The following is a 22,042-nucleotide window of genomic DNA, read 5'->3' as shown; positions in this document are numbered from 1 at the left end:
GTTTTACATATGGCCATTGCTCTTTAATAAGGAGCCTGCTCAGCTAGGCACATCACAGTATCTTCCACTCTGTCAGTGTTCATATTTCTGGGTAGGTTTGCTGATCTAGGCAATGCAGAACTGTTTGGCATAGAAATCTTGTTGGCCTGGCTATTTTGTTCCTTTCTCCAGCCCTTAAAGTGGCATATTCAGAGGCACAATGGTATTCTGGAGAAAGGTCGGGCTTTGGTGCCAGGCAGTCATCTAAGCTGTCCCTAGCTATGTGATCTTCAGCGAGAGAATTTCAGTTTTCTCATTTGTATCATAGGGATAACAATACCTGTTGTAGGGTTGTTAGGATGACTAGAACTAATCACATATAAAGCATAGCGACCTTTAATGAAGAATTTCTTTATGGAGGTAGGTTTTGGCTCAGTGTACTGCAGGCTCAGTACCTGCCTTAGAGGTACTGAGCAGCTCACCACTCAAGGGGGCACTGACAGAGGCTAGATGTCTATCCATCAGGGATTCTGTAGTGCAGCGGTTCTCAACGTGTGGGTTGCGACCCCTTCGGGGGTTGAACGACCCTTTCACAGGGGTCACCTAAGACCATCCTGCATATCAGATATTTACATTACGATTCCTAACACTAGCAAAATTACAGTTATGAAGTAGCAACGAAAATAATTTTATGGTTGGGTCACAACATGAGGAACTATATTTAAAGGGCCAGAAGGTTGAGAACCACTGCTTATAGAGGGTATTCTTGCCCTGAAACATTGGGTTATATGGCCTCCAAGGTCCATGTCAGCCATGTGACTTTAGGATTTTAGAAACTGTAGGCTCACCTTCAGAGCAAGTAATGTACTTAAAAGTAGTGGGATTTGACCTGAGCTTTGGAAGGTGATGAGGAAGGGAAAAAAGAAGATTCTAAGCAGGTGACACAGCTTGAGCAAAGGCACACAGAGAGGACACGTGGAGGGGAGCATGGAGATCACAGCTGCTGCTTCACCAACTCATTCCTTGATCTTGGCCTCATTCCACTCAGTGCCTGAGCCCCACTTCAGGAGAGTTCCACTTGTGGCTGGCTGATGGGTGGTGGACCGCAATCCTCAGGTAGACGAGGCAGTAAATTAGTGGTAACAGAAAACAAGTTGCCCAGCCAGGGATGCCGCTGGCTGCTTGTAAGTAACTGTTATAAACATTGGATGTCTGGGGCTGTCAGAAATGCAAGCGAGCACTCTGAGTGCCTCTCATATGTACAATTAAAACAATAAAACACGGCAGAAACGTGGCCAGAGCAGACTATAAATCAGATTCTCTTCTCAGCTTCAAGTGGCAGCTGAATAAAGATGAGTTGTACAGAAACTGGGTTGGCATAGGGCCCTTCTGGGCTAGAGGGCCTGGCTTTCCAGGCTGGACCTGCCATAGTCATCCCTATCAGCCCAGGTGGCCTCCTTCCCACAGCTCCAGGGGCTGGAGGTCCTCACCTGCTGTGGCTGACCTCCCCTCTCTGTGTCTTTAGATGGGGGACAGGACGGTGCAAGTTGGAGCATCACAAACCAGTGGACAAGTGCCCTGGAATACAGGAGATGGCTAGGAGTCCCCACTGGCGGTAATGGAACTGCTCTCTAATATTTCTCCCCGTCTCAGAACATGCCAAGGAGTGGTCTCATTCTAGCTCATCTATTTACTATTAAGTTAACCACCTAGCACCCACCGCGTGCCCAGCCCTACTCAGTCACAGTAGAGAAAATGTACACCCTGGGAGAGTACAAACTCAGATGGGAGTAATAAGGCTTCCAAGAAAATAAGAGCCATCTAGAGAGCTTGTTAAAAGAGATTCCTGAGCCCAACGCCCAGAAATTCTGATTTAGTAGGTCTGGGGTGGGACCTGAGGTTTTGCATTTCTAACAAGCCCCCACTCTTTGAGTAGTATGAGCTAGGCTACAGTTGTTAATTGTGGCCTTGTGCTTGAAAAGCTTTAAAAACTCATCTGTACCTTCTCTTCCCTGGAAGAGACCTTATTTTGCCACTTAAGCTTCACTCCTAGAGAGGCTCTATGCTTATGCCTTGTATTATGGGTGTATAGAACACAATAGCTGCGAACCTGGAGCAATTTTCTGCACCTCTCAGAGGCTCTGTCCCCTTATTTGTAAAATAAAGGTTGTTGGGAAAGTTAGAGATAGTATATTTATGCCTAGCCTAAAACCGGAGCATAGAAGAAATCATTGTAAATTTCTGTTTTTACATCATCATCATTATCCTTATCATACACTCATGGAACTTCATGAGAACTTCAGAGTCTTTGGCACAGCCTTCCAAATGCTTTTCAGTGGTAACAACCTATTATTCAGAAAGAGGCCAACATTATTTAGAGTCCAAGGAATGGCTGTTCATCACCTGACTGTGTGACCTTGGGTAATTCTCTTTATCCATCTGAACCTTGATTATCTCATCTGTAGAGAATATTTCCTATACCACAGGTTTATTGTAAAGATCAAATTGAAGTACTTATGAAAGAATTTGAGAAAATACAAGGTATCATGCAAATGTAAGGTGCTAGCTAGAACAGTGATTAACAATAATTAAGATTAATGACAGGACCAAGACATTCAGCAAGGATTCAGTCAGAGGTACAGATAACAAGAACAACTAGAATTTAGAGAAGACAGTCTCTGGCTGAAGCAGTCAAGAAAATAAAATGGTATTTGAGCCTTGAAGTATAAGAAGGTTTTGTGGAGGGCCTGCAGGTGGGCGCAGTTGGGTGTGACCAGAGAAGAGGTGTGGATGTCCAAAACATTCAAAGGCAGGAAACAGAAAATTGTTTCAGGCCAGCAAGTGAACTTGTTAGGGTGAAGCATCCGCACAGCAAAAGATTCATTTTAGGGAGTAATGAGCAGTTAGTAAACTGGGACCAGATCAAATGCTTAGACTTTGTGTCCTTTAGATAGAGAGGAGCCTTGGAGGTCCTATAGGGTAGGGCACCATGGGAACTGATTCCTTCCAGGGTGGAGCATTGGGGAGGTGATAATACAGTGACGCTGTTGGTGATAGCTTTAGCAGCAGCAGCAACATTTAGTAATACTACGTGCTACAACCCTATGATGTAGGCGCCAAAGGACACTGAGGCCCAGAGATAATGTCAAACATCAGCAGAACTGTCTCCTGCTCTTGTCTCCAGCAACCATATCAGTCTGTTCTCCCCGCCCCCCATTCGTAGTCAACTCAGAACCTCCGGCTTGTCCAAAGCTTGGGTATCTGCCAGGCCAAAAGCTGTTTGGGCAAGTTATTATTTTTTATAATGTCCCTGACTCTTCCTCATCATTGTCATAGCCTTGTTGCACCTCCAGGGCCGTGGTTCTACATGTTATTTCTCAGCAGTGCTGTCCACTAGAGAGTCACCAAGATGAACACTGTCAATCCATCAGGCCTTTTGGCCAACTACAAGATTAAGTGTATCAGTGAGTAGGTTAATTGTGTTCATCCTTCTAGCCCTCCAAACCTGTATATTTGACTAGGAGAGGGAAATAGACTAGTTGACATGTTTTATTAAAAAGAATAAATTTGATGCATTTATAAAAATAAGAAAACGTGGGATGGGGTAGCAAAGAACTAGTCTTGTGATTTTTAACTGATTTACATATTTTGTGTATAAATATTTTTTCATCAAAAGTTCCAAATCAAGGATGGGTCCCACACACCACACAAAATATATTAGAGACATTTATATGGATAGCAGGAAGGGAGACAGAGGGCTGAAATTTTCCAGGCACCCAATGATTGATGGGGGCTGAGGCTCCCCCTGACGCTTTATTGAGTTTCCGATGATTATCTCTCGCTGAGACATTTTTTACAGATGACGGTCGAGCTGTCACAATGGACCATGGGGGAAAAAAACCCAACAATAATAACACTTTAATCTTTTTACTGCACTGCTCCCTAGTATCTCAGATTCATCTTCCCTGACGCACGCAGTTCATTATTCTGCCCCTCCCTGGATGGGAAATAAAGGAAAATAAATATATATGTAGACACACTTACCACATACATACACACACACACACACACACACACACACACACACACACACACAGAGTGTATAAAAGAGACCACCTCAGAACCAGAGAGGGACAGAATTTATTGTTCTTTTTGCAAGTGTTGAGGTTTATTAGTAAAGATGCTGGGTTGGCTTGGAATTGGCTATTAATTACAGCATTTTGTATTTGTTTTTTATTGTAAGTTTTTAACATCTTGAAGAAAAGGCAGAAGGAGAGGTAAGCAGGTGTAGAGAAGGAAGCGCAGAGGGACCTAGTTTGGCCAACCAAGTAACAGAGCTGGCTGAGAGGCAAAGAGAGCAGGCTCCTTCCTCTTGTTGCCAGCCCTGCCTAGAGGATCCCTGGAGCGGAAATAATACTGCTTTGGATTGGGGGGGGGGGGGGGCAGGGGGTGGCGTCTGGAGCAGGAATAGTGAGAATGTGAGCTTAGAGTAATTATAGGACATATCAAAGGCAATTCTAGCATGTTACCTCTCTGTTAGGAGAGATGGGAAGTAGAAGAGGTTCAAATGGAGTGTTGATGGGTCTATAGTTAATGGAGTAACACTTTGCCTTATCTTTGGATTTTTAAAAACGTAGTCAGAATGGTATAAAAGAATTCCCATGTACCATCAGTTCCCTTTAACAATTAGCACATAGCCAATGTTGTTTCCACTATACTCCCCATCCACTTCCCCCCACTTCCCATATATATATGTGTATGTGAGTGTGTTTGTTTGTTTTTGTTTTTTCAAGAGGAAGGGAGAGAGAGATAGAAGCATCAATGATGAGAGAATCATTGATCGGCTGCCTCCCACACACCCCTTACTGGGGGTTGAGCCTGCAACCCAGGCATGTGCCCTGACCAGGAATCAAACTGTGACCTCCTGGTTAATAGGTCCATGCTCAACCACTGAACCACACTGGCCCGGCTATATATATTGTTAATCCTCACTTGAGGGTATTGCTTTTCATTGATTTTTAGAGAGAGTAGAAGGGAGGCAAGGAGGGAGGGAGGGAGGGAGGGAGAAGAGAGAGAGAGGGAGAGAAACATTGATGTGAGAGAGACACATTGATCAGTTACCTCTCGTACACACCCCCAGGGATCAAACCTACTACCTGTGTATGTGCCCAGACTGGGAATAAAACCCACGACTTTTCTGAGCCACACTGGCCAGGGCATATTTTTACTATCTCTGAGACATATCAATAGCAATAATAGAATCTGATTTAGATCCTGATTCAAACAAACTATAAAATTGCAATTGTAAGACAATTAGAAATTTGAACATCTTTGAATTTGATGGTGTGAGGGTGAAACATGGGTTCTGGAAAGCTCCACCTACGTCTGTGGTCAAAGGAGGGTTCTGGGTCAGTGAGGATGCCAGGACCACAGACAGGGTCAACAGCCTATCCGTTAAAATTCTAGGTCAGTCTTCTGCTCTCCTCCTTCCCTTTTATGGGAATGAGAGAAGACAGGCTTGGGGTTCTTATGGAAAGGCTGTACTTGTATCTCCACTGGAGTAAGTGTTGAGCCAGTCTTCTCTTCAACTCATCAAATCTTTTCTGAGCTCCTACTATGCCACCTCATTATTACCTTATCATAGTGTGCCACCTCCCATGCTACATTATGATAAGGTAATAATGAGGTGAGCAGCGTCCTCTTCTTAAGGAGAAACCTTCCAGTCCATTGGCAAGAGAGCATGGTGTCTGTAAGAACCATTTTCAAGCAAGATCTGGTCTTCCAGCCATAGGCCAGCCTAGTTGACCACAAGTGCCTTCTCTGTATGAAGGATAAGGAGATCTGTAAGACACAGTATCTATCCTTCCAGAACCTGTTTTCTGCTTGGGGAGACAGCTTAATAACCATTCACTAAAGTATTTATTGAGCACCTGCCATGTTCAAGAGTATACACGTGAAGCAATCTGAGAACACTTAAGACTATGTAAAAGAAAATGTTAACTAATTTGATGTAGACTATACATTACCTGGATGTTTACAGAAGAGGGAGATCAGTAAAAGTCAGGCTGCTTGAATTGTAAAGGATGGGTAAAACATAGATAAATAAAAGGAAGGAATAGTGAAACCATGTAGAAAAAAGAGTACAAGCCTTGGGTTGAAAAGACCAGCTCTGTCATTAACTACTGATGTGACATGAGACAAGCTGCATAACCTCTCCAAGTCCTGGTTTCTTCATTAATAGGAATAATGACATGTATGGTTCTTGTGAGGAAAATAGTTGTGAAGTTCCTAGCACAATACCTGTCACATAATAAGTGTTCAATAAATTCAGGCCATATGGGTATTGGAGGAAGACTCTTAGTCCTTGGGATATTAGCCTTCAGGACTCACCCGTGACCTTCTGCTGAGTATGAAATGTGCTTCCTGCAGTGAGCCTGCCATATTCTACAGCAGTGGTTCCCAAACTTATTTGGCCTACTGCCCCCTTTCCAGAAAAAATATTACTCAGCACCCCCTGGAAATTAATTTTTTTTTAATTTTAATAGCAATTAAACAGAAAGATATATGTATTAATGTTTCTACCTTTTTCATAAAATATAGTTAAGAAAGGTGTAAATTAGAAACATTGAAGTTTGAAATTATGAAACTATTTATTGAACTCAGAATAGAAAGGTAATACAAAAAAAGTTAAAACAAATGCACCTGTGGCCATCACTGCCCCCCCTGGATCGCTGCAGTGCAGGGGGCGGTAGCGCCCACTTTGGGAATCACTGTTCTACAGTGTTAGTGTTAGTGGTGATTCTGGCCAGAGTTAGAGTGGCATCAGGAAGAGGGAAGGGCACAATAATAAATATATTACCATTTATTGAATCCTTACTACATGCCAAGTAATTTTCTGAGTTCCTTATATACATTTTTTCATGTAACAGCTTTATTGAAATTTAATTCACATGCTATACAATTCAGTCACATAAAGTGTATAATGCAGTGGTTTATAGTATATTCACAAGAGTCGTGCAGCTATCACCACAATTAGTTTTAGAACATTTTCATTATCCCATAAATAAATCCCATACCCATTATTAATCATTCCCCATTTTATCTCTCAACTTCCCCAGAACTTGACAATCACTAACTAATCTACTTTCTGTCTCCATAGATTTGCCTGCTTTGGACATTTCATATAAATGGAATCATACAACATGTGTTCTTTTGTGACTGGCTTCTTTCTTTAGCATGTGTTCAAGGTCCAGCAATGTTATAGCACATGCCCTAGCCAACCTGGCTCAGTGGATAGAGCATCGGCCTGTAGACTAGAGAGTTCCAGGTTCAATTCTGGTGAAGGGCATGTTTCTCAGTTGCAGGCTCAATCCGTGGCCCTGATCAGGTGTGTGCGGGAGGCAGCCAATCAATGTGTCTCTCTGACATGGATGTTTCTCTCTCTTTCTCTCTCCCTCCCACTCCCTTTAAAAATCAATGGAAAAATATCCTCAGGTGAGGATTAACAGCAAAGAAAAAATGTTGTGGCATGTATTAGTACTTTATTCCTTTTCCATAGTCAAATAATATTCCATTAATGGCTATGCCACATTTTATTTATCCATTCATCAATCGAGGGACATCTGGGTTGTTTCTACTTTTGGCTATTATGAATAATGCTGCTATGAATGTTTGTGTACAAGTTTTTGTGTGGACATAATGTTTTCATTTGGGGGGTGTGCGTTATATCTGGGAGTAGAATTGCTGGGTCATATAGTAAGTCTGTGTTTAACCTTTTGAGGAACTGCCAGGCTGTTTTTCCAAAGTGGCTGCACCATTTTACATTCCCACCAGCCCTGTATGAGGAATCCAGTTTCTCTGCATCCTTACCAGTACCTGTTATTGCCTGTCTTTTTTACTTTAGCCACCCTAAAGGATGTGAAATGGTATATTGTGGTTTTGAATTGCATTTCCCTGTTGGCTAATGATGTTGGGCTTCTTTTTGTGGGTTATGTGTGGTTTTTTTTGGCCATTTGTATTTTCCAAAAATACCTTTGGAAAAATATCTACTCAGATCCTGTGTGCATTTCTTAATTGGGTTTATCATTGAATCTTATTAGGTCGGTGATATTATTTATTTTGCTGGTGAGGAAACAAAGTCTCACAGATGTTAAGGATTTTGATCAGAGTCACACAGTTGGTGAGTTTTGCTTCCCAGGCTGACTGACGATGACCTCTCTGCTCTTTTAATAACACAGTGCTGCCCACTGAGGATTCACTGAAGGATCACCACAGTCCTCTTTTGGGAGCCTCAACCAGCAGGAGGGGAGGAATTGAAAGTCTATATTGAGAAATTAACTGGGACCAGGAATGAGAAGCTTCTGAAAGTCAAACAGAAGAATGTGGATATTATGGGTTCCAGGACAGGAGAGATACATTAATTTGAAAATTGCCATTTCCTAGGTGCCAATTACTTCCTGTTCCCCTCACTATAGTCCATCGTTTCTAATTTTCACAGCAACCCAATTAATAGATACTAATGTCCTGATTTTATCAATAAGAAATTTGAGGCCCAGAGGGATGGAGTAATTTTCCAGAGTCAACAGGATTAGAATCCATGTCTCTCTGACTCGAAATTCTGAATTCTTTCCTTTCAGAGATACTTTATAAAAGAAAGATTATTTTATACTATTTGTAGTGTTTACATGCTCTTGAGGGTAGAGCCCATTCTCTGTCCCCATGGCCCAGCCTGTACAAAGTACTTAATAAAATGTTTAGTGGATGAATGAGGAAACAGACTACAGTGTATTGTGTAGAAGGACCTAATTCCACCTGGGATTTTTGAAGGGAGATGAGCTAATAAGTGAGATATTGGAGGTCTCATCGCAAGGCTTGGTGTCCTGGGAGCTTGGGTCTAACTTTGTAAACATGGGGCTTGGGAAGAATGTTCTGGTGCCCAGACGTCCTTTGCTTTCTTAGAGCAGGATCAGGCAGGTTTGGCCAGTCTTACATCTGTTTAGTGTTCTTCACAGCACATTAGAGTCTTGGGGGAACAACACAATGGGCTTTTTAAAATGTGTATTCCCAGGTGCTGCCTGCTGAATCTAAATTGTTGAAGTGGGGGCCCAAGATTCAGTGTTTTGTTACAAGTTACCCAGGTGGTTGTGTTTGTTTTTTAATATATTTTTTTGTTGATTTCAGAGTGGAAGGGAGAGGGGGAGAGAGATAGAAACATCAATGAGAGAGAATTATTGATCGGCTGCCTCCTGCATTCCCCACACTGGGGACTGAGCCCACTACCTGGGCATGTGCTCCGACCAGGAATTGAACCATGACCTTCTGGTTCACAGGTCAATGCTCAACCCCTGAGCCACATCAGCTGGGTCCCACAAAAGTTTGAGAAACACTGATGTAGAAAAACTCCATTTTAAAAATAGGGGATCACAGAGGGATTGGGACACATATCAAGTTAGTGAAAGCCATTTTTAAACCCAGTTCTCTTGTCTCCTGGTTTATTGTTCTTGTTGTTCCCCATGTTGCTTAATTTGTTAACAAAAACAATTGTATGCCCATAGCTTTCCGGATAGAGTCCGAACCCCTCTCAAGATCAGGCCTCTGCCTTCCTGGGCAACCTCATCTCTGCCTACTGCTCCACCCACCTTCACTCAGCATTCCAGGCTCACCGAAGGACTCCCAGTTTCTTGGATGAATGAACAGGCAATACAGTCTTTACCCTCTGGTCTTTGCAAATGATACTTCCTGTCCTGGAATGCCTTTCTTCCCCTCGCCACCTGTCAAGCTCCCCTTCATCCTTAGAACAGTTCTCCTGGGAGATTCCTCCCCAAGCCACATGACACGTGTGCCATCTGTGCTGCCATCAGACCCTGTGCATGCATGCCTCTCATAGCACTTTCTGTATTGCGGTGCCAGGGGTGGTGTGCCTATGGGCAGGTAGATGAATGAAGTCTCAAGCTGCATGAAAAACTGAAGTGATGCTGTCTGAAGTACATACAAAAAATGTTGTGCTAGTTACTGTCATCAGTGAGGAGCCTAGGGGAGTTTTGTTCTAATTGGGGAGTCAGAACAGAAGGAAAAATTTTAACACAATAAAATATTACAAGAGGTGTTGTAAGATAATGTATAATTAACTGGTAGATGAGTACACATAATTAACGTGACAGTTATCCAGGGCAGTGCTGGGGGGAGAGGACTTCCTGGAAGAGGAGGCCTTGAATTGGGCTTTAAATAACAGGTAGAATTTGGAGAGGAAAGCAGGCTGTCTAGGCCTTACACTCTCCAAGGATGGTCTCATGTTGACCCAACACAGGGAATCTCCCTCTTGCCCCATCCTCTGGCTGATGACAAATGCAACATGCAGAGCTGACAGTGCCCACAGAGGTTGAGGAAGCAGCCTGCAATGTGGACAGTAGGATGGCCATCTCTCAGGTTGTAGTAAGGATTTAATGTGGTTGTAGATTCAAAACACCTTGTAGATACTCAAGACTCAAGAATTTAGCTTAGTCTCTTAGCTTCAAGCCAGCTTAGGTGACCCTGGGTTATGTGAGGTTTGACTCTGTGGACACTTGCAGAAACTATGCAGTATGGAGGACGGAGCCAGGTAGGTTTGAGGTCTAGTCCTAGTTCACCACCCACTAGCAGTGCGAGTTGGGCAGGCCGCCTAACTTCTTTACCTCTATCTCTTGCTCAGTAGAGAACAGAACTTGACCCATCTGCCCTAGATTGTCATGAGGGTAGGGAATGATTGCATTGTAGTACTCACTAAACTGTAAAATGCTGCACAAATATAAGGGGTTATTCTTGAGTTTGTCATATTAGTTGTAGAGGTTCCCTCTCAAAGAAACGTGCTCACATCTTTAAAGACAGGACACTGTTGGACACTCCATGACATTAGATTGCACAGCCCCTGGGAGTGGCAGGTAGAGACAGCTGAGGGAATGGGGCTTGTATCTAGGGTTGCCTTTCCTCTGCACAAGGCAGCAGTAAGTAATACATGTTTTGTTATCTGGAGACCACCCATCTTGCCTCATATACCTTTTATCAAAATTTCCCCCAATAGACTTAGCAGTGCGAGGACACGAGCCATGTCTGAGTCATCTCCGTGTCCCTAGTGTCTAACCCAGCCGTGGGCAAACTATGGCCCGTGGGCCGGATCCGGGCCCGTTTGAAATGAATAAAACTAAAAAAAAAAAGACCGTACCCTTTTATGTAATGATGTTTACTTTGAATTTATATTAGTTCACACAAACACTCCATCCATGCTTTTGTTCCGGCCCTCCGGTCCAGTTTAAGAATCCATTGTGGCCCTCGAGTCAAAAAGTTTGCCCACCCCTGGTCTAACCCAAGGGAGAAAGCAGCATTAGTAAATGTTTTGGTAATGTTTTTTAAGCCTATCATCACATTTGACTCTCATAATATTTAAATATTTAGTGTTCCTCAAATTATTGCTTATCATACCCATTGTATCATACCCAAAGTAAATGGCAGAACTAAGAGTCAGGAGTCCATGGCTCCTTTATCTTAAATCACTGTTTCTCATCGTGGGAGGTAGTGGGTTTGGTTGGTTGGTTGGTTGGTTTTGGTTTTAGGTTTTTTGGGGGGGAGGGGGGGTGGTGCAGTTTCAGCTCAGGAATGGCCAGGGCTGCATGAAGGGCTTCAGGTACTGCTTTCACTTCTGCTGACTCTTGGCACTGCTGAGGCTAGGGAATCCTGCAGAGTATCTCTCAGGCACATACTTGCCATGGCACCCAGGCATAGACTTTGCAACATCAAAAAGTCAGAGGTGAGAGCAGAAAGATAACAAAGTAATGGTTTGTCACTCTCCCTCTGGCTTGGAGGGGAAGCAGGAGCCTAAGCCCATCTTCCCAGTGCTGGAGACAGGCTAGTAGATGTCTTTGTTGGGAAGGGTATTGTTCACTGGCTGAGGACCACCTGTAAACACGGGGCCACAAAATACCACCGTGTTGGCCAGCTGGTGAGCCATTCTTGAATGAGTCACTTTAGCTTCCGTGGATTTGCGTACTTTTCTTCAGTGGAGGGGGTAAGTGCGTGAGGGTGTGTGCTGTACCTACTTCTCCCCACAACTTCCCACCTTTGAAAGAAAAGAATATGAAATCTAATGAGCTGGGGATTTCAGCAAGATGATGTGGGACAAATTGGGGGAGAGAGATTATTATCGATAAGAGAATGAAACGGGCCTTGCTCGACCACCAGCTGATTGTGGCCCTTCTTTACTTCAGTTCCTTACTTGTAAAATGGAGAGAGTAAACTTACACCTCACAGATTATTCTGAAATAAATAAGTGAAAATATTTTACAGGTTTTAATGTATTACTCAGTTCCAAAGAGTGTTCTGTGGAACACCAGCATTGCAGGATTTTAATAATGGTTAGGTGGAGAGAGGCTGTCAAAACCAGGAACTGCCGAGTGACACCAAATTGAACAGATGGTTCTTTTTTTTTTTTTTTTAATATATATTTTATTGATTTTTTACAGAGAGGAAGGGAGAGAGACAGAGAGCTAGAAACATCGATGAGAGAGAAACATCGATCAGCTGCCTCCTGCACATCTCCTACTGGGGATGTGCCCGCAACTCAGGTACATGCCCTTGACCGGAATCGAACCTGGGACCCTCCAGTCCGCAGGCCGACGCTCTATCCACTGAGCCAAACCGGCTTCGGCGAACAGATGGTTCTTAACCAAGAACTGTGCCTTTCTGAGGGGCATGGTGTATGCAGGATTCCCCAAATGGACCTCTTTCACAGAGAAAATACACTTTGGAAGCACAAGATTAGACAGTAAGGATAACAGCTGACATTTACTGAGAGGTACTGTATGCCAGGGGCTGCTCCAAGCCCCTTTACTCATAGTGTCTCATTTAACCCTTACAGTATCCCTGGGAGAGTACTGTTATCATCTCCATTTACAGATAAAGAAACTTGGCACAGAGAGGGTAGGTAGTTACCCAATATTACAGTCAGCAAATTCAGGACTGAGATCCAAACATAGGTGGTCTGGCTCCAGAGCTCACCTATTTAACAGCCACACACTATGCAGCGGTTCTAAACCTGTGGGTTGCGACCCCTTTGGCGGTTGAACGACCCTTTCACAGGGGTCGCCTAAGACCATCCTGCATATCAGATATTTACATTACGATTCATAACAGTAGCAACATTACAGTTATGAAGTAGCAACGAAAATAATTTTATGGTTGTGGGTCACAACATGAGGAACTGTATTTAAAGGGCCAGAAGGTTGAGAACCACTGCACTAGTGCCTCCACTAAATACTTGTTGGCTGACATTATTATCATCCCCAAAACAAGGTAGCATCAGAACTTGTTTATGAATTATGTATTTAATTTGCTAGTTCAACAAATATTTATCAAGCAGGTATTTATGGCCAGAACCGTACTGGGCACTGGGGACACAATTGTGGAGAAGACGGTCACACTTCTGTTTTCACGAGCTTTTTGCCTAGTGGAGAACGTAGTCAAGAAAACAGGTGATTGCAATAGAATGTAATAAATACTTAATCGGAAGATGTCTAAGGTGCTGGGTAGCTCTTAGGAGTAGTAACTGTTTCGAACTTGGAAAGAATCACTAGAAGAACATTTCTAATCAGAGGCCTAAAAATGAATTGGAGTTAGCCAACTGAAGGCATGGAAGAGGAGAAGATGTTCCAGGCAGTGGAATGGTAATTGCAAAAGCTCAGAGGCAAAAAAACAAACAAACAAAAACATTAGAAAGGGATGGTGAGAAATGAGACCTCAGAGGTGAGCAAGGGCCCTCCTATAATTCCTTTCTTTCTTTCTTTCTTTTTTTTGTGGGGGTCAGAGCTTCTTTAATGGCAGCAGGGGCCATGGGCCAGCTGGGCAGCGTCACCAGTAGAGGTAGTCAGCCTGGATGTTGGCAGCGATCTCGGCCTCCCACTTGTCCCCATTGTTCAGCAGCTTCTCCTTGTTGTACAGCAGCTCCTCATGCGTCTCTGTGGAGAACTCAAAGTTGGGGCCCTCGACAATGGCATCCACAGGGCAGGCCTCCTGGCAGAAGCCACAGTAGATGCACTTGATCATGTCGATGTCATACCGAGTGGTCCGGCGGCTGCTATTGGCTCGTGGCTCAGCCTTGATGATGATGGCCTGGGCCCGGGCAGACAGCCTCGCAAAGCTTGCATGCGATGCAGCGCTCCTCCCCGGACAGGTATAGGCGCAGCGCATACTCCCCACGGAAGCGTGGGCTCAGCGGGCCCTTCTCAAAGGGGTAGTTTATGGTGGCTGGCTCAGGGTCATGCTCAGTCCTCGGATGAGTTCAGTTCACTGAAGGGTTTGAGCTGCCCGGTCAGTCACTGACTTCATGTCCATCGAGGGCTCTCGCAAGTTCACGTACTTGTAGGTGTCTGCCACTGCGCTGCTGTGGAGGCTGCGGGCACTGGGATGCCCTGCACGAACAGCCTGGGCCAGGGCCCGAAGCACTGAGGGTGTAGTCAGGCAGTGCATCTTGAAGCGTTGCCTCTCCTTCCCCTACCGATAGGCCTGCTCGCCGAGAGGCGGAGCCTACCCCCTGGATGCTGCCATTCCCTCCTATGATTTCTTAATAGTCAGGCTATTACAGTGATGGCGAACCTTTTGAGCTCGGCGTGTCAGCATTTTGAAAAACCCTAACTTAACTCTGGTGCCGTGTCACATATAGAAATTTTTTGATATTTGCAACCATAGTAAAACAAAGATTTATATTTTTGATATTTATTTTATATATTTAAATGCCATTTAACAAAGAAAAATCAACCAAAAAAATGAGTTCGCGTGTCACCTCTGACATGCGTGTCATAGGTTCACCATCACTGGGCTATGATGTCAGCACTCTGGTGACATTTGTCTCTGAACTGAATAATCCAGCTGTGTTTCCTAAATTTGTCTGCTTTTTATGGTAAGTACCCTAGGTATGGCTCTATAATTGCACTTGTGAAACATATTATATAATTTGTTCAGTGGTATGATTCTTGCATTAGACTCTTTTTTAAAAAATTAAATCTTTATTGTTCAGATTATTACAGTTGTTCCTCTTTTTCCCCCCCATAGCTCCCCTCCACCCAGTTCCCACCCCACCCGCAGCCCTTACCCCCCCCCCCCACTGTCCTCATCCATAGGTGTATGATTTTTGTCCAGTCTCTTCCCGAACCCCCCACACCCCTTTCCCCCCCCACTGCCTGAGAATAGTCAGTCCACTCCCTTTCTATGCCTCTGATTCTATTATATTCACAGTTTATTCTGTTCATCAGATTATTAATTCACTTGATTTTTAGATTCACTTATTGATAGATGTGTATTTGTTGTTCATAATTTGTATCTTTACCTTTTTCTTCTTCTTCCTCTTCTTAAAGGATACCTTTCAGCATTTCATATAATACTGGTTTGGTGGTGATAAACTCCTTTAGCTTTTTCTTATCTGTGAAGCTCTTTATCTGACCTTCAATTCTGAATGATAGCTTTGCTGGATAAAGTAATCTTGGTTGTAGGTTCTTGGTATTCATCACTTTGAATATTTCTTGCCACTCCCTTCTGGCCTGCATAGTTTCTGTTGAGAAATCAGCTGACAATCGTATGGGTACTCCCTTGTAGGTAACTAACTGTTTTTCTCTTGCTGCTTTTAAGATTCTCTCTTTGTGTTTTGCCCTTGGCATTTTAATTATGATATGTCTTGGTGTGGTCCTCTTTGGATTCCTTTTGTTTGGGGTTCTCTGCGCTTCCTGGACTTGTAAGTCTATTTCTTTCACCAGGTAGGGGAAGTTTTCTGTCATTATTTCTTCAAATAGGTTTCCAATATCTTGCTCTCTCTCTTCTGGCACCCCCGTAATTCGGGTGTTGGTATGCTTGAAGTTGTCCCAGAGGCTCCTTACACTATCTCCATATTTTTGGATTCTTTTTTCTTTTTGTTTTTCCGATTGGGTGTATTTTGCTTCTTCGTATTTCAAATCTTTGACTTCATTCTTGCGATCCTCTAGTCTGCTGTTGGAACTCTGTATAATATTCTTTATTTCAGTCAGTGTGTGTTTAATTTCTAGTTGGTCCTTCTTCATATCCTCGAGGGTCTCACTAGATTTCTTGAGGGTCTCACTAAATTTATCGGCGGTTTCAAGAAAATTCTTGAAAAACCTTATAAGTGTGGTTTTGAACTCTATATCCAGTAGTTTGCTTTCCTCCATTTCTGTCATTTGTGACCTGTTTCTTTGTCTCCGCATTTTTTTATGCTTCCCTGTGTTGATAGAGTGGCTTTCTGTGCTAGGTGTCCTATAGGGCCCAGTGGCTCAGCCTCCCCAATTACCTGAGGTGGACACTCTTGGTGCACCCCTTTGTGGGCTTTGTGCACAGTCTTGTTGTAGTTAAGCCTTGATTGTTGTAGGTATCACTGGGAGGAATTGACCTCCAGGCCAATTGGCTGTGAGAATCAGCTGTGTCTACAGTGGGAGAACTTCTGTGCTGGAGACACCCTTCTGGAGCAAGACTTGCTTCAGTGGGGCTTTGGTGCTCACTGAGTCTGCCCCCTGAGTGTGTCCCTTATGGATCTGAGGAGTTGTAATCTGGATGGCCCCACTCTGACCACTGGGTACACTGGCTCTTGGATCTCTAAGGAGGTGCTAATTTAGCCTCTGCCTGAGGCTACCCAGCAGGAGCTATGGAGAGATCTGCAGATTCCTCTTCTTTGGGGTTTGGAGGTTCCCAGATGAGGCCCAGCTGTGAAGCAATGCAAGCTGCTGTGGGGCCTTGGGCCTTCTTTTGGAAGTTCTGGGTCTCTGGCTCAGCTGCAGTTTGTTAGGTAATTTTCAGATTGCAAAGGGCCAGGCCCTTTCATATGCAAAAGCCTCTGCTCACAGCTTGGGTGGGGCGGGGTCTCAGGGAATCAACAAGGCGGAGCAAACAGCTATGGCTGATCCTCAGTCCTACCCTAAGAGGCCCCACGTCTCAGTGTCCCGGTAATCGCTGCAAGCACCTCTGAGAGAAAGCCGCCCTTGAGTTCCAACTGATGCCAGACAGTCCAGTTTCTCCCCGTATGAGTCTAGGTCCCCAGAGACTCGCCCGGAACTGGAGTTCAGAGCAGTCGGGAGCTTGTGTCTCCCTCCAGATTGAAAAAGACAACCGTGTCCTCAGTTGCCAGCCCTTTCCACGTGTACCTCCATACCTCTGCACTTCCGCACCTCCTCTGAGACTCAGTGTGCTTTTCTCTTTCCTTCTAGTTGTAGAATTTCCACTCAGCCAGCCTTCCTGTGGTTCTGGATGATGTCCGTTTTGTCTTTTAGTTGTATTTTTGAAGTGGTTGTGCGAGGCAGCAATTTCCAGTGTTTACCTATGCCACCATCTTGGTTTCCTCAGTTACAGTTCACTTCAGTTGAAGGATACAGACTTAAATAAACCAGTCACGGGAAAAGGCACACAGAGCAATCTAGAAAAGTACTAAATGTGGAGCTTCTAGTTGCTCTTTTCTCATGGAGTCAGGTACAGCTTTGCTTCCCCAGTACCGATGCTTGACAGCGTGCACAGAGCATTGCCAGCCGGAGAAGCTTGCTTGAGCTTTGGTGTCCAGTTTGCATTAGACTCTTATTCATTAGTATACCTCCAGCAGCTACCACCATGCATTGGTGCTCATTAAGTGTTGTTTGTTGAATGAATGGTGTGTTTTCTTTGTAAAATGGATTACACCCTTCCTGCTTTCTTGAACCAACTATCACTTTTCTTCAGGTTCATTATTGTATCCAGCAGTTAATGTCCTATGGGCAATTCAGTGGTGCCCTTAGGGGTTTTTGAGGTGCAGTATTCTGTGGATTTCTTTTTAGCTTTTTATTGTTCTTTTCCCTCCCTGCCTGGCCACCACTTGATTGTAATCAGTCTGCTTGATTATGAAGCCTCCTCCCTAGCCTTATTGTTTTCTTCTCCTAATCTGCAGAGAGCTGGAAACAAAGATCACTTACTATTATTTGATAAGACTGTTTGCCACTAAGAGTTGGTAATCTCTCTGAGTTAGGTCTCTAAAGGGCTCTCTTATGGGAAAAATGCATATGTGACTTGTGTGTTAGCTGCTCAGAGGCCTTCTTCCTGTTCTCTCTACTCCAGGAAAGGTCAGATAACACTCCAGGTGTGGAGGGGAGGAAGTTATCGGTCTGGAAGCCTCTGTGTGGTGCATAATTGCTGATTGACTATTGAGTCCATAGGCCACAAGAAAGTGTGGTCTAGTCTCAGCTGCATACTCCACCAACTTCATTTTGGCCAAACATTTGAAATACTCCCACCTAAGCTAGCTACAGATCTCAGGCCGTTCCCTGTTAAGTTCTGCAGAAAGTACGGTGCACCTTCACCTGAGCAGGAAAAGGAGGGAGAATAAGAGTCAAGGCTGGGGCCAGACATCTAGGCTCTGAGCTCCTTTCTTTGGGATCTGATTTGCTCATTTGCAAAATTAGGATGCCAGCATGATATGGTGGAGAGAAAGAGTAAAGACTCAGATTAGACATGGGTTCTAATCCTCCCTCAACCACGTACAAGGGCGGGCAAAAGTAGGTTTATAATTGCAAGTACATGAAACACAGATTTTATTCTTGTACTAGTATTTATTAATTGTTATATGATTTATTTGTATTATAACTCTAAACCTACTTTTGCTCACCCCTGTATTAGCTGTGTGACCTCTGTGTTTCAGTTTTCTCATCTATAAAATGAGAATGATAATACCCACTATATAAGATAGTTATGAGAATTAAATAGATTGTGTGAAGCTACCTTGCCAGGCACAGAGTAGAAAAAGGTCAGTAAATGAGATCTGTTAGTATTAGGAGAAGGCATGACAGTCTTTGGCTTTTTGAACTTTAAATGGGAAGGGAGGGAAAAATGCATGGACACTATTCTAATACTACTTACTTGGAAAAGAATGGTTTAGGAATTGTCTGATGCTTTTAACTACCTAGGCAAGGTTACCTGTTGGCTGAATTACACCCCCTTACCCAGTGGGGGTGAGAGGAACCTACCTCTTGCAGACCCTGTGCTCTGGGCTAGAGAAGGGGGTTCAGGTAGGTAGGACCCAAATTCCACTCCCAATGAACTCAGTTCAGGAGGGAACATAACAGTTACTCTGATAATTGGGGCAGAAAGAAACCCCATCACCTAAGTATTATAGTTGTTTTATGGGGTCTCAGGTCCCAAGGGAGGACCTCAGAGGTGGGGTAACCTTCCAATTTATTTTCCAGACTGGGACTGTCCAGGACAACAGGCATAAACCAGGTTCATCCCGGATGTGTGTGGTCGCCCAACCCATAGGGTCCTATAAAAGTGACAGAACTGGTTTTAGGTTATTTAATATGAAATTGGAGAGGGAGAGTCATGAATACTAGCACTAGAGTGAGCCTAGGATTTTTGGTTCTTTGATCACATGAAATACTTTTTAATCTTACCTTTAAAAACATGTTCACAGTGCATTTATTAAGGGTAAAAAAGCATATTACAAAATTGCAATGTAGTAAATTCCAATTCTATAGGGTATATATGTATGTATATATATATATATATGTATATATATATATATGGATATATACCAAAATATTAAGTGCAGTTTTTCAAGTTGCAGAGATATTGATCCCTTCTTTGTATTTTTCTGTAGTTTCAAAATTTTAATGGCTTTTATAAATTATAAAAGGTCATCACAAAATAATATCAAACACTCACTAGTTTGTAAACATCTTCAGAGCAGAGGGATATGTTACTGTTCTGCAAAGAACAGCCTCTGTCTCCTGCCCCTCTGGTTCCCTCTCTTACCCCAGCCTTCTTTCTTCACCTGGATGGCTCCTCTTCACCCTTCAAGATTCTGGACATCTGAGATCCTCTCTTCATTCCCAAATTGAGCTAATTTCCCCTCTGGCTTTCTATATCATCCTGTTATATTTCTAACATAGTATTTATCTCAAATAATACAATAAACATGTGTTTGTTCTCTGTCTCCTTCTTCAGATTAGGTCAGAGACCATGTCTGATTCACTCTGTGTCCCCAAATGAATCCTATCACATAATAAATGTCAGTAAATGTTTGTGGAACTAACTGAGCTCTGCTTTACTTTCTCTTGCCTGGCACAGATTGCCATGCACATAATAGGTGTCATTGCATATTTAGCAAGTAGATAAATGGGTGAGTGAGTAAATTAAAATGCCAAGAGAAAGATGGTGAAGTTGGTGGCTCAGAGCATTTGTTGCTAATAGAAGGGTTTGTGTTACTGTCCCCCCCAGTTCTGGTCACCCGAGAAGATGACTTCAACAACCGGCTGAACAACCGCGCCAGCTTCAAGGGCTGCACAGCCCTGCACTATGCTGCCCTTGCGGACGACTACCGCACCGTCAAGGAGCTGCTTAATGGAGGTAAGAGCATGGATGAATGGGGTGGGGGTTGGCAGAAAGAGAAACTTGACAACCTCTCCACTCTGGAAATGCCATGCTCGCCCATAGCCCTGTTACCCTCCCAGGGCTGGAATTGCTTTGAGGGTGGCAGTACTTAATGAGAGGGGCAGTGTGTACATGTGGTTTGACCTCTTGTGGGTGGAACATCTTTGCCTACCTGTGTTTTGTACCAGACCATCCTACCTGTCTGCACATGCTCTGCGAGTCTTGTTCGTTGCAATTTCCAAAAGTGTCCTTTCTTCTCCACTATGACCTCTAATGCAGGGCTAGTAGACAAAGGGGAGGACCTTCACATCCCTGTTAACCCAGGTCTCAAAGACATCCTCCTTGATTCCACCCCCACCCCAGTCTAAACTCATACTTGTCACAGTCTGACATTGTTCTTATGTTTTCAGTAGTCTTCTCCCTAATTTGACTCTGAGCTCCCTGAAGTCAGCAAACCCAGCACCTAGCACAGTACCCAGCACACAGCCAGCACTCAATAAGCATTTGCTGAATGATTGAATACCCTCCCTTGAGAGAGCATTGATTTAAATGGAGGGACAGTATGTGCAATCCCCAGATTCAGGCTGGTCTGCTCCTGTCCAAGTCTGGTGCAGTGTTATCTTCCACCCTGCCTGATACCTCCCAAGCAGTCACTTTTCATACTACTTTCTTTTATCCCACTACAGTCTCTTTTCATGATAGGGGGCGATGCATGTTGCTTGGATGTGTGGTGCCCAGACCCCTGAGTATGGCACATGACTGCCTGTTTATGCTCTCAATGCCACTTTTTGTGGGGCTAGAGACCATCTTTGGGGCTAGACACCCATCCAAGGGACTGCTTGTCAGGGATCATTCTTCATAGAACTTACAAGCTGCAAGGGTCCTCAGAGGTCATCAGGGCTACCCACTCTCCTCCTGGCACAAACCTTTCCAGTAGTTGGCTGGCTGGCATTTCCTTGGATTTTGTCCAGAACTGAGAGAATTCTGTTTCTTCCCTGGGAGTCCATTTCATTTTAGGTATCCATTTAGTTCACTTCTTCTTTGACTGCTTGAAATATCTTTAAATGAGCTGTGATTTTCTTTTCTGTAACTTCTGCTAACTGTCCTCTTCAGCCCAATCACTTTTTCAAAATTCAGTTTTCAAATACAGTTCTCTTCGTCCCAGAGACTTTACCCTGCTGGCCCAACACCCCCAAATCCAACCACACTGGCTTAATACCCAGGCCTGGCCCACAGCCTACAAGGGTCCTACCCCATGATGTGCCTTGGTCTGGGGCATATACATTGTGGTAACAGTGCCTGGGATGATTGAAGCTTTTGGAGAAAAAACTTAGTGCTCTCAGAAGCAGAACACATCCCCAAGCAGGATGCTACTCACTTTGTGCTTTGGAAAGCTCTCTGGCGAGAAATTTGTAGCTAAGAATTGGAGCATTCACCGTGGGGCTTCTCTGCCATGCTTTAAAATCAATCAATACCCCCAGCCATTGTCCAGTAGTTTACATTTCCCGCTTCCCTTCAGCCCCCAAACAGACAGGGATTCACTCTAAAAAGAGACCCTCTCTCCAGCCTTCCAGATCGAACACCTTTGAAATGAAGAGGCCAGGCCTTTTATGACGTGTCCCCCTTTCCCCCCAGGCCAAGGCTGGCCCTTTGA

At 43.9% G+C, this 22,042-nt stretch overlaps 1 protein-coding gene and 1 pseudogene across 2 annotated transcripts in view; one reads left to right on the top strand and one right to left on the bottom strand.

Annotated features, from left to right (window-relative positions):
- The window catches only part of CLPB (ClpB family mitochondrial disaggregase), a 159,162-nt gene that overhangs the window by 58,186 nt on the left and 78,934 nt on the right, over positions 1-22,042 (top strand). For both annotated transcript variants that reach the window (XM_070425556.1, XM_070425555.1), the window contains exon 5: positions 20,236-20,364. In XM_070425556.1, coding sequence (XP_070281657.1) covers positions 20,236-20,364 — 129 coding nt within the window. The remainder of the gene's footprint in view (positions 1-20,235; positions 20,365-22,042) is intronic.
- LOC139017615 (NADH dehydrogenase [ubiquinone] iron-sulfur protein 8, mitochondrial pseudogene) lies at positions 13,855-14,472 on the bottom strand (annotated as a pseudogene).

This window comes from Myotis yumanensis, unplaced genomic scaffold (assembly GCF_028538775.1).
Source record: "Myotis yumanensis isolate MYYU_CA2020_CCGP unplaced genomic scaffold, mMyoYum1.0.hap1 SCAF_10, whole genome shotgun sequence".
Classification (NCBI taxonomy): Eukaryota; Metazoa; Chordata; class Mammalia; order Chiroptera; family Vespertilionidae; genus Myotis; species Myotis yumanensis.
The sequence above is the reverse complement of the archived record's forward strand: the minus strand, read 5'-3'. Positions and strand labels throughout refer to the sequence as shown.